Source organism: Mesocricetus auratus, unplaced genomic scaffold, assembly GCF_017639785.1.
Source record: "Mesocricetus auratus isolate SY011 unplaced genomic scaffold, BCM_Maur_2.0 Super-Scaffold_15014, whole genome shotgun sequence".
NCBI lineage: Eukaryota > Metazoa > Chordata > Mammalia > Rodentia > Cricetidae > Mesocricetus > Mesocricetus auratus.
In genome coordinates this window covers 4,976,190-4,987,992 of record NW_024429186.1, presented here as the reverse complement: position 1 = coordinate 4,987,992, position 11,803 = coordinate 4,976,190, and the positions used below count along the sequence as shown (strand labels likewise).

General features: G+C 39.3%; 1 gene segment (V, D, J or C); it reads right to left on the bottom strand.

The window, feature by feature from the left end:
- Nucleotides 1-4,145: 4,145 nt before the first annotated feature.
- On the bottom strand, nucleotides 4,146-4,633 carry LOC101840448. The segment is given in 2 exon segments: nucleotides 4,146-4,462; nucleotides 4,549-4,633. Coding segments are annotated over 2 exon segments (360 nt in total).
- Between the last annotated feature and the right edge of the window lie 7,170 nt (nucleotides 4,634-11,803).

Here is an 11,803-nt window from a genome sequence, read left to right as displayed (position 1 = left end):
TCTCATGTTTCTGCTTCTCCAGGTTTTCTGACACACACAGGCTGTTGTTGCAATACTATGTGTCTCATAGAGTAATAGACTGAAGAGTGCTCAAATGTCAGGCTGCAGAGCTCCATGTAGGCTTGGTAGAGGGTGTGTCGGCAGTCAGTGTGGGCTTGTCCTACAACTTCTGATTGTAGACAGTACAACCATTTTCAGGATAAATCCTTCCAATCCATTGTAGGCCCTGTCCAGGCTTCTGATTCACCCAGTTCATAACACACATAGTGAAGGTATATCCTGAATCCCTGCAGGGCAACTTCACGGAGGACCCTGGCTTCACCAACTCAGCCCCAGCCTTCTGCAGCTGGACGTGTTGATGGACACAAATGGAGAGAAAGGAAGAGTATATATCTTAGTCTCCTCAGTCTGTGTTCCTTTTTCTGGTTTGGAATTGGAAATCCCTTTACTTCTAGTTTCTGACACAAGAAAGAGAATGGTGCAGCTCCATCCCATGGTGAGGACCTGTGTCTTCTATAACTATGGAGAGGCCACTGGTCTCATGCTATGTTGGGAACTGGATATCCTTGTAATTATCATAATTGACTCAGGCAATTTGCATATTCATGGAAGGGTATTCTTAGATAAGGACCTATTCCTACTGAAAAAGAAGATAGAGGGCACCTGGGTCAGGCAGCAGGACCCTGAGATCCCAAATTTAATCCGTTTCTAGGATACATATAGTATCCTTCATTCCTGGACCCTCTGCAGATGCTAAGGAAGTAACATCAGGACATAAGGTCTCAATAGGTTTCAGGGCTGAGATAGTGGTTCCACTAGAAACAGACTGGACCTACACATGGTGGCTGTCATGATGACAATGTTGAGAAATGTAAAACCTGCTGAGTCTCAAATTTACAGACCCCTTTAAGATACATGCAATTAATATTTATCTGTCTAACAGATTATATACTAAAACTCTCACAAATAAACAAAAGCAAATATACTTCAACATATTTGCAAAACAGTGATTACTCTGGTAGCATCACTATAACTAAATTCTGTAAATAAATTCTGTATTTATCAACAGAGGATCTCATCAGCAACAAATAGAAGTGTATCGTATAAAAGGAATATGGAACTTACATCAGTTATAGAAAAAATGGATACCGTTAGAGATAAAAGTATTGATTAAGGCCATCTCAGACATTGAATGAGACTCTCATGAGTGGTTTTTATACATTTCATACTTGCATACAGCTATAAATAAAAATCCACATTGAAGTATAAGTGAAATCTTCTACTAAAATAAAAGCAAACTAGTAGGAGATAGACAATGAAGGGTAGAGATTATGGGGGAAATAACACAGAATATGAAATACATGAATATGCAAATTCTAAAACACTGTAGAGTTGTTATTTCATATTTTATATTATTTGAAATTTTAATCTACATGAAATAAAAAGTATGATTGCATCTATACCAATCATGTTCCACTGGTTCATCCTGGGAACTTCTAATAAGTCTCTGTACCTCTTCATGAAATCTTTTGTTTCATTAGCTAATAATACAATGAATCCAAACAATTCTATCTGTATACACATAGGTGCAGTCTTTCAATAGTACACCAGAATCCTCCAAAACACTTCCAAAGAAAATTGATGATATTTTCCTCATTAGTCATCAATGCTAAAAGATTCTCAGTTGGATGGGGGTCCTTGGGAATTTCTCTACATCCATGTAATAATTTTACATATTGTTATACTACCTTTAGTGATGTAAAAAGGAGAGATATGTACCAGGGACTCTGTGTGGTCTGTAGAGGAAAACTTATTGAATTCAGTATTTGTATCCTATTATGTTGGTCCAAGCAATCTAACTAATGTTGCTAAGTTTACCAGTAGACACCTTTAATTACTCAGGTATTTCAAGGATCTGACTAAACTAAATGAACTCAATGGTATCTTTAAAAATGTTTTAGGTCATATCAAATCATGCAGTTTTTGTTTCACTTGTCTTTTGCTTATCATCAATAGAGGGTTGGGTTTTTGGAATGTCTGTGCATGTGCAAAAGAGAATTTTCTGTTTTGTTTTTGTTGTTTTGGTTTAATCACTTCCCTAAAATAATTTTGTCTATATGTTTTTTATTCCTGAAGAGAGAAGGACAGAGTGTACAGTTAGGTAGAAGAGAATATATGAAAGATCTACAAGTAGGGGGAGGGGAATAAGTGATCAGAATACACTATACAAATTTTAAAAAATTATAAAATATAAATGGAAACAGAAGAAAATAAACAAGAAAATATAGACCCATAAAAAGTTTAACAAAGTCTCTTTACTGTATTTGAGCATGGAAAATTCACTTGTCAATCACAGAAGGCTCAGAAGAGCTGGTAGACTCAAGAAAGAAACTACATAGCATACAGAGTCACCTCCATACAAACCTCATCTCTGTAGTAGGGAAGTATTGGCTCCATTGTGCCCCTGATTGTTCTCATCTCCCCTGCATTTTGATTTGTCATGACTTACCTTGAAGTTGCACATTATCCTTTGAGCAGTAACTCAACCCTTCACTTTCAGTGCTTACAGAGCTCAGCTAAAGGGGAAATGACAGTTGTTTGTGTGTAGATGCTGACTGGAGGCTTCAAAGACTGATTTTGAATTGTCCCTATACTATCTTCAATGCCCCTTTTTCTTCAATGGGGCATATGTTAGTTAAGCTTATCAGAAACTGAACATTTTCATGGAAAAAGGATGGATTTGGATTCTTCAAATGAAACCATCCAATAGCACTATGTGGGAATATGTGTGCATGTATATTTAAATGTCTGAAGAATAGTTACAATATTAAAACAAAAATATATACTACATAAATTCAGTTTACTGATGCATATTTCTCTCTAATATCAGGTCACAGATCAAATTGCCTCATCTTGCAGGGCAGAGGGAGCTGGGAAATATGTGGTCCATGTCTTCTCATCTATCCCTGGTCAGGAATGATATGATGTCTTGATGTCTGTCAGTTCCTCTATTCTCTTTAAAGAGGAATACTCACCCTACAATTTAGGGTGATGTATGGTTTATTCTGGCTTTTCAGAATGTCTGTGGAATGAGTAATGTCTATAAAGCCGTATTTATACATAAATTCCCACCCTTCAGAGCTCAGAGAACCTCACAGAAGTTTTGGCTGATAGAGCATAAGAGCCACAGTAGATGAAGGACACAAGGATAATAAGAACCTCTATCAAAGAGACTTCTTACTTTATCAAAACATTGAGACCTCAAAATACCACAGGTATCTGTGTGCTGGTTTACATTCTCCCACAAATTAAATTATCTGTAGAGCAAGGTTACCTCTATGTATCCAGTGGGCTATGACATGTAATGCTGTATCAGTGTAAGTCAATGTTCAATAAAGTCTTATGACTGTAGATCAGTGGACTGGAAATGGGAAGGCAGTAATTTGAGAACAAAGAATTTTGTATAATTTCAGACATATTCTCACTATATGTCTATATCTATATCTATATATATAGATATATACAGATAGACACTGGGTTGATAAAAGATTCTTATGAAATATAATTCAATAATACTTTTGATCAACTTGCAAGATTTATACTTATTTGACAGTACATTGTGGTATGACTATCTCTTACATTCTGTGAGACCAAAACTTCTTCTACTGGAGGTCACAACCTGAGAGGAAAACACACAATCAGGTCACACAAGTCTTAAGAATATGAGAGGAGTTTTGGTTGGGTCAGACGTTATTTCTGTAGATTTGAATGGTAAGCATTACACTATATTATATTCAAAGCTAACCATCAAATAGTCCAGTCTCTCAGAATCCTGATTCATCTTTTTCACTGTGCAGTATCAGATTTTAATTTGTGAATTATTTCAATTAGAAAAAAATCATGTCAATGGAATGGCCACATGGAGATATTGTCGAGACACAATGTATTATAGGAGTATATACAATTCACATCAGTTTATTGATGGGTATAATTTTAAAGAATAGACTTAAAGCAGACAGGAACACAAGAATGAGGCAGATAAAGATGCAATAGGAATGATTGCTGAGGGAGTCCCCAGACTGATCATCTCTGTCATCAAAGCTTTCTCTTTCTCCAGGGTTTCTGACATACTCAGGATGTGGTTGCTACACTGTGTATCTTGCACAATAATAGACTGCAGAGTCCTCAGATGTCAGGCTGCTGAGTTCCATGTAGACTGTGCTGGTGGGTTTGTCTACCGTCAGTTTGGCCTTTCCCTTGTACTTCTGGTTGTAGTCAGTAACATCATTCCAAGTATAAATCCATCCAATCCATTCCAGTCCCTCTCCAGGCTTCTGCTTCACCCAGTTCATAACATAGTCTGTGAATGTGTAGCCAGAAGCCTTACAGGACAACTTCACTGAGGACCCAGGCCTCAGCAGTTCAGCCCCAGACTGCTGCAGCTGGACCTGGGAGTGGACACCTGTGAATATAAAGGTAGATTAGAAGTTATTAATTATCACCTAAGTCCCTGACTCCTCCTCATGTTTGGAACTGGAGATTCCTTACCTGTAATTACTGACATGAGAAAGATGATCCAGCTACATTCCATGGTGAGGACCTGTGTGCTCAGTGACTGTGGAGAGTACACTGATCATATGCTGTTAGTGGTGGATGGACATCCCTGTATTTACCACCAAAGACTCAAGTAATTTGCATATTCATGAGCAGATAATTTCTTTAAATAATGGCCTGGTCCAGTTTGAGAAGGAGGTAGAAGACACTTGGTTCAGGCAAAGGATGCTGAGATCCAAAACCTAATCCTGTCTGATGAGATGTATCCTTTCCGCTTCCTGCATGTCTGTGCAGATTCTGTAAGTGAAACATCAGTACCTAAGCTCTCAGTCGATTTCAGACCTGAGGCAGGTGCCCTGCTTTGTGACATGGTTGACAGACTTATTTAAAGAATGTGGTACATTTACATAATGGAGTACTATTCAGTAGAAAAAACAATGGAATCCTGAAATTTGCAGGCAAATGGATGACACTAGAAGAAACCATCCTGAGTGAGGTAACCCAGTCACGAAAAGAGAAACATGGCATGTACTCTCCCATATATGGATTTTGGACATAGATCGGGGGAGTGTCAGCCTACAAAACCATGGCCAGAGAGTCTGAGAAACAGAACCTTCATTCAATGGCTGATTGAATGCTTTCTTACTGATGACCAAAGGGCTTAAGACTGGGCTGGTTTAACTCGCAGAAACAGCTGACCTGACAGGAGTTAGCTCTTGAATCACAGACTGATGGCTAGGAATCCAGCATGGGACTGATCAAGAATCCGTGAATGTTGCTGTCATCGAGGAGGCCTAGGTAATCTATTGATCCTTGGGTAGTAGATCAGTATTTATCTCAGGTATACAAATGGACATTGGGAAACAATCCAACAAGGAGAGACTCTTGGGAGAGTGCCTAGGCCCTGCCCTGGATGAAATGACAGACTATGGACATCCCCATGGTGAGCCTCACCCTCCCTGGGGAAATGAGGGGATATGGAGGGTTTGGTGGGAGGGCATGGGAGGGAAAGCAACCTGGAATAGACAAATGAAGCAACCTTTCTAATTTAAATTTAAAAATAAAAAATAAAACATAAAAAGGTGGTTGTGATGATAATGGTAATAACTGAAATGTACAATATCTGATAAATTTTGAGAATTTAGATCCTTCTTTCAGATATATAGAATTAATATTTGCCTTTCAAGAGTGTTGCAAACAAAAACTCACTAATTGAGCTAAAGCAAACACATCTCAGAAATATTTGCTCATTGATGTTTATTTCAGCACTGCCTAAAAGAACTTATGAAATAAACTACATTTATGTCATCAGATAACTGGTTATATATGCAACACATTGGTGGTATTTCATATGAGAGAATAAGAAACTCATCACCTTTAGGAAAATCAGTGTGGCCTGAGATAACTGGAGAAAATTAAGATCATCTCTGAAACACTGACATTATGTGAGACTCTAAGTTGCATTAAGGTATTGACTAAGCACACAGAAGTAAGTATGCAAATTTCTAACAAGTAGTAAATGTCACTGTCAAGCAGAATACAGCATAAAACAGGACTGTCAAGAATAGTAGAAAACATAAACTCTAAGCAGAGTGAAATGGTTTATTAGATATTCTAGAAAATCACACAGTCGGCAGAGGATGTTAGAAGTAGACACTCACAAGTCCTGTGGATTTTCTTCACTGCTGTCAGAGATGTAAAAGCATTTTTCTTGTAATTGTTGCTTTTTGAAGCATCAATGTGATATTTGTGGTGTGCCTGACATTGAACAACTTACTCATTGACTTACACTTACACACTGACCGAATTACAAATTGGTGTGGTCATGATGGAATATATGGAAAGAAATTGGAGTGAACTCCAGATTCACTTAAGGTAGATACTCAAAATATCATATTTATGCATAAAACAACTTCATATAATAAAACATTTGGGGGATAAACCTGTCAAGATTTGTACAGGCCATGATCTATGACTGTAATGCTAAGGTAGAAACAATGGAAAGAGAAACCATATCCAGAATGCTGATGGATACAGAGGCTCTGAGCCAGTAGAGAAGCACAGGCTATAAGAGCTGCACTAACTCACCCTTGGTTTACATTTCCAGGGGTTGATCAACATTAAACAGTTTATTTGTGTATGATTAAATTATATATTTCAACATTGCGTAATATCTGATATTTTCCCCATGAGATTCCAAGGTCATCACACCTATCCTCATCAAAAGTAAAAGATCCTGGAATGGATGAAACAGAGTCAAAGTTATCAATATGGGTGAATGGGATAGAGGGTCAGAGATGCAAGGACCACTGGCTCCTGTTGTAGGAAAGGCAGGCAACAAACTCTTATGAAAAGAGGAATTAATTTTAAACCCTCTGTTATTGTGTTTCTGATCCCATGTGCAAATAGGACATAAAACTGATGTTCTGTCTTAAATCAGTTACTTGAACTGCAGTGGATATAGACATTTTCCCTAAATTTTTCTTTTTTTATATCATTTTTATTTTAATTTCAAATAGCTTGTTTTACATGTCAATCACAGTTCTCTCTCCCTCCCCTCCTCCCTCACCCCCATTCCCCCCCTCCCTCCCACCCTATTGCCAAATCCTTCCACATAGGGGATATCTAGAGTCTGTCATTTTACCCTTGGTGGGGTCAAGGCACTCCCCTAAGAGTCCAGGCTGAGAGAGCATCTCTCTTTGTGCTATAGACACACAAAGACAGTTTGTATACCAGGGATAGACACTGATCCACAGCTCAGAGCCCCATAGGTTGCCCAGTCCTTCTCGCTGACACTCACATTTAGGGGGTCCAGATAAGTCCCATGCTGGCCTCCCCTCTGTCAGTCTGGGGTCCAAGAGCTCTCCCCTGTTCATATCAGCTGTTTTTGCTGGTTTTGCCAGCCCATTCTTTGCCAATTTGCTCATCACTGCTCTCTCTCTCTGTCACTGGGTTCCTTGGGTTCAGTTCAGTGATTAATTGTGTGTTTGTCTCTGCTTCCATCAGTCACAGGATGAAGGCTCCCAGATGGTTATAGACATCAAGTTCATTATCAGGAATGGGCATTCGAGGTGGTCCCTCCACTATTGCTTAGGTTGCCAATTGGTGTTATCCCTTTAGATCACTCGAGGTCACTCTGGTGCCTGATCTGTCTTCGATCCTATGATTCCCTCTTCCCCCTATTCTACCCCCACCCCCTCAACTTCCTGTTCCCCCATGACCAACTCTCTTCCTCTTTACCCCCTCTCTTCTTCCCAGGTCCCACTCCCCCCCACCCCTCCCCGTGTTCCCCATCCATTCAGAGGATCTTGTCTCCATCCTCTTCTCTTGGGTACTATGCATATATGCATATCTTTTAGGTTCTTCCCTGTTTCCCAGACTCTCTATCTGTGGAAGTGCAGACTGGCACTATCCTGATCCATATCTAAAATCCATATATGAGTGAATACATACCATGTTTGTGTTTTTGCGACTGGGTTACCTCACTCAGGATGGTTTCTTCTAGTGCTATCCATTTCCCTGAGAATTTCAAGATTCCATTGTTTTTTTCTGCTGAGTAATACTCCATTGTGTAAATGTACCACATTTTCTCTATCCACTCTTCAGTTGAGGGGCATCTAGGTTGCTTCCAGGTTCTGGCTATTACAAACAATGCTGCTATGAACATAGTGGTGCAGATGCCCTTGTTGTATGACCCTGCCTCATTTGGATAAATGCCTAAGAGTGGAATTGCTGGGTCTAGTGGTAGATTAATTCCCATTTTCCTGAGGAATCTCCATACTGATTTCCAAAGAGGCTGTATGAGTCGGCATTTCCACCAGCAGTTGAGGAGTGTTCCTCTCTCTCCACATCCTCTCCAGCATAAATTGTCTTCGGTGTTTTTGATTCTAGCCATTCTGACAGGAGTAAGATGGTATCTCAGAGTTGTTTTGATTTGCATTTCCCTGATGGCTAAGGATGTTGAGCACTTTCTTAAGTGTTTCTTGGCCATTTTAGCCTCCTCTACTGAGAATTCTCTATTTAGCTCTGTACCCCACCTTTCAAGTGGATCCTTTGGTGTTTTGGAGGCTTGTTTCTTGAGTTCTTTGTAAATTTTGGAGATTAGCCCTCTGTCAGATATAGGGTTAGTGAATATCTTTTCCCATTCTGTGGCCTGCCTTCTTGTCTTTTTGACTGTGTCCTTTGCCTTACAGAAGCTTTTTAGTTTCAGAAGGTCCCATTTGTTAATTGTCGATCTCAGTGCCTGTGCCACTGGTGTTATGTTTAGGAAGTGGTCTCCTGTACCAACTCGTTGAAAAGTATCTCCCACTTTCTCTTCTAAAAGTTTCAGTTTGGCTGGATGTATGTTGAGATCTTTCATCCATTTTGACTTAAGTTTTGTACAAGGCGATAAACATGGATCTATCTTCAGTCTTCTGCATACCAGTACCCAGTTATGCCAGCACCATTTGTTGAAGATGCTTTCTTTTTTCCATTGTACAGTTTTAGCTTCTTTGTCAAAAATCAGGTTTTCATAGGTGTGTGGGTTAAAATTAGGGCTTTCGATTCGGTTCCATTGGTCTACCTGCCTATTTTTGTGCCAATACCAAGCTGATTTTAGGACTATAGCTCTATAATAGAGCTTGAAGTCAGGTATGGTGATGCCTCCTGAAGTTCCTTTATTGTATAGGGATGTTTTGGCTATCCTGGGCATTTTGTTTTTCCATATAAAGTTGATTAATGCTCTTTCCAGGTCCTTGAAGAATTGTGATGGAATTTTGATAGAGATTGCATTGAATCTATAGACTGCTTTTGGCAAGATTGCCATTTTTATTATGTTGATCCTACCAATCCAAGAGCATGGGAGATCTTTCCATTTTCTGGTATCTTCTTTGATTTCTTTCTTCAAAGACACAAAGTTCTTGATATACAGGTCTTTCGCTTCCTTGATTAACTTTATCCCCAGATATTTGATGCTGTTTTTGGCTATTGTAAAAGGTGATGCTTCTCTGATTTCTTTCTCAGTCACTTCATCATCTGTATATAATAGGACCACTGATTTTTTGAGTTTACCTTGTATCCTGCCACATTGCTGAAGGTGTTTATCAGCTCTAGGAGTAACCTTGCGGAGTTTTTTGGGTCACTTATGTAAACTATCATATCATCTGCAAATAGTGAAAGTTTGACTTCTTCTTTTCCTATTTGTATCCCCTTTATCTCCTTTTGTTGTCTTATTGCTGTAGCTAGAACTTCAAGCTATGTAACTTTCAGTTCATCCTTCAAAAATTCTTGAGCGCTGTCATTGAAAATGATGGTACTGTTATGTAACTCCTGTAGGAGAGGATTTTCTAAGTTGCTGATATGACTCATGGAATTTAAGATATGCAGACACATTTATTTGATCTGTGAACTAGCTACCATAGGAAATATAATCTCATGAGGAGCAAATGACATCCAACGAGGGGAAATAACATGAATGTCTCATGAGAAATTATCATTAGTCTCCCCACGAAGCTGGAATTCTAATAACCTCACAGAGGACATATGGTTCTTAACCTTATAATTAAAAATCTGGAATTAAGTCTCAGCACTATGATGGACGCAGTACATACTTCTGGGACATCACACCAGATTGAAAGACGCACATACCTTAAATATACTGGAAAGATAGTAAGATGCTCCCAAATGGGGTTCATTGTGCTGTGAAGTGATGAAGGTGGCCTCAAACCCAGGATGTTGTAGGAAACATTCTCTCAATTCACAAGTTGGGTAGTGATATGTTTAAGGTGTGAAGACATCACTTCTCCACTTTCAGAATCCTAAATGTGCAAATGGACAGTCTGTAATTAATTTAATTTAGTCTATTTTCCCAAGTCACAAAAGACATATTTTAGAGTTTAGTATTCTGAATTTGACTAAAATTCTTTCATTTTAGGGAAAGCATTCACAGAAAAATGAGCGATGGAAACATATAATGAAGTCCAGATTATGCAATCATGCCCACCATCTTCTCCTTCTCTACTTTCAGTGAGGGCTTAACAGGACAGTGGACAATGCCTTGGGACCAGAGCTCCTACACTTGCCTATCAGAAAAGCCTGGGCTCAACACTGGGAGGTGGTGGTACCTGAAGGCCTGAAATCCCAGGTCACAATCATATATCCCAGCTGAGAAAACCTCTCCTGTCATAGGAGAGATGTTACTGGTAGATTTACAGATGCCCCTACTGATGATTGATGAGAGGTCTGATGAATATATGTCATGTTTGAAATTTTTCATCATTCCTTATGTACAAGCAATTGATTATTTGTGTTAAAAAAGCTTCATATGTAATGACTAAAACTTGTATGTGCAATATGATTTAATAAAAAATTGTTACTCTACAATATTTGGAGTCTTGTCACATTAGATACATCTTGTGTATTACATGGTGTCTGAAGTTATTTAAGGTCAGAACAGGAAATATTAGGGTCTCAGAAGGATAATTTATTTTTATTTTTTATTTTTGTAAATTAGAAACAAGCTTACTTCACATGTCAATCCCAGATATCTCTCCCTCCCTTCTTCCCCTGCTCCCCAATCCCTGTAACCCCCACTCAATCCCAACTCCACTCTCCAGGGAAGGTGAGATCATTCATGGGGGATCTCCAAAGTCTACCAGTTCACCCCATGGCAGGGCCTAAGCCCTTCCCCATGTGTGCAGGCTGAGAGAGCATCCCTACATGTGGTATGGGCTCCCACATTCCATTAGTATTCCAGGGATAAATACTGATCTATTGCCAGAGGACACAAAGAAAGCTAAGGCCTACTAAAGACACATACACATTCAGGGGGTCTGGATCTGCCCCATGCTGGCCTCTCAGTTTTCAGTCTTGGCTCAATGAGCTCCCCTTGTTCAGGTCAGATCTTTCTGTGTGCTTCACCAGCCCTCTCTTGGACACATTGCTCATCGCACCTCCCTCTCTACAACTGGTTTCCAAGAGTTCAGTTCAGTGTTTCGCTGTGGGTTTCTGTCTCTGCTTCTATCAGTCACTGGATGAAGGATCTTCTCTGTGCTTTTGTGAGTGGGTTACCTCACTCAGGATGGTTTCTTCTATTGTCATGCATTTGCCTGCAAATTACAGGTTTCCATTGTATTTTTCCACTGAGTAGTACTCCACTGTGTAAATGCATAACATTTTCTCTATCCTGTCTTAAGATGAGGGACATCTAGTTTGTTTCCAGGTTCTGGGTATTACAAAAATGCTGCTATGAACATAGTGGAACAGGTGT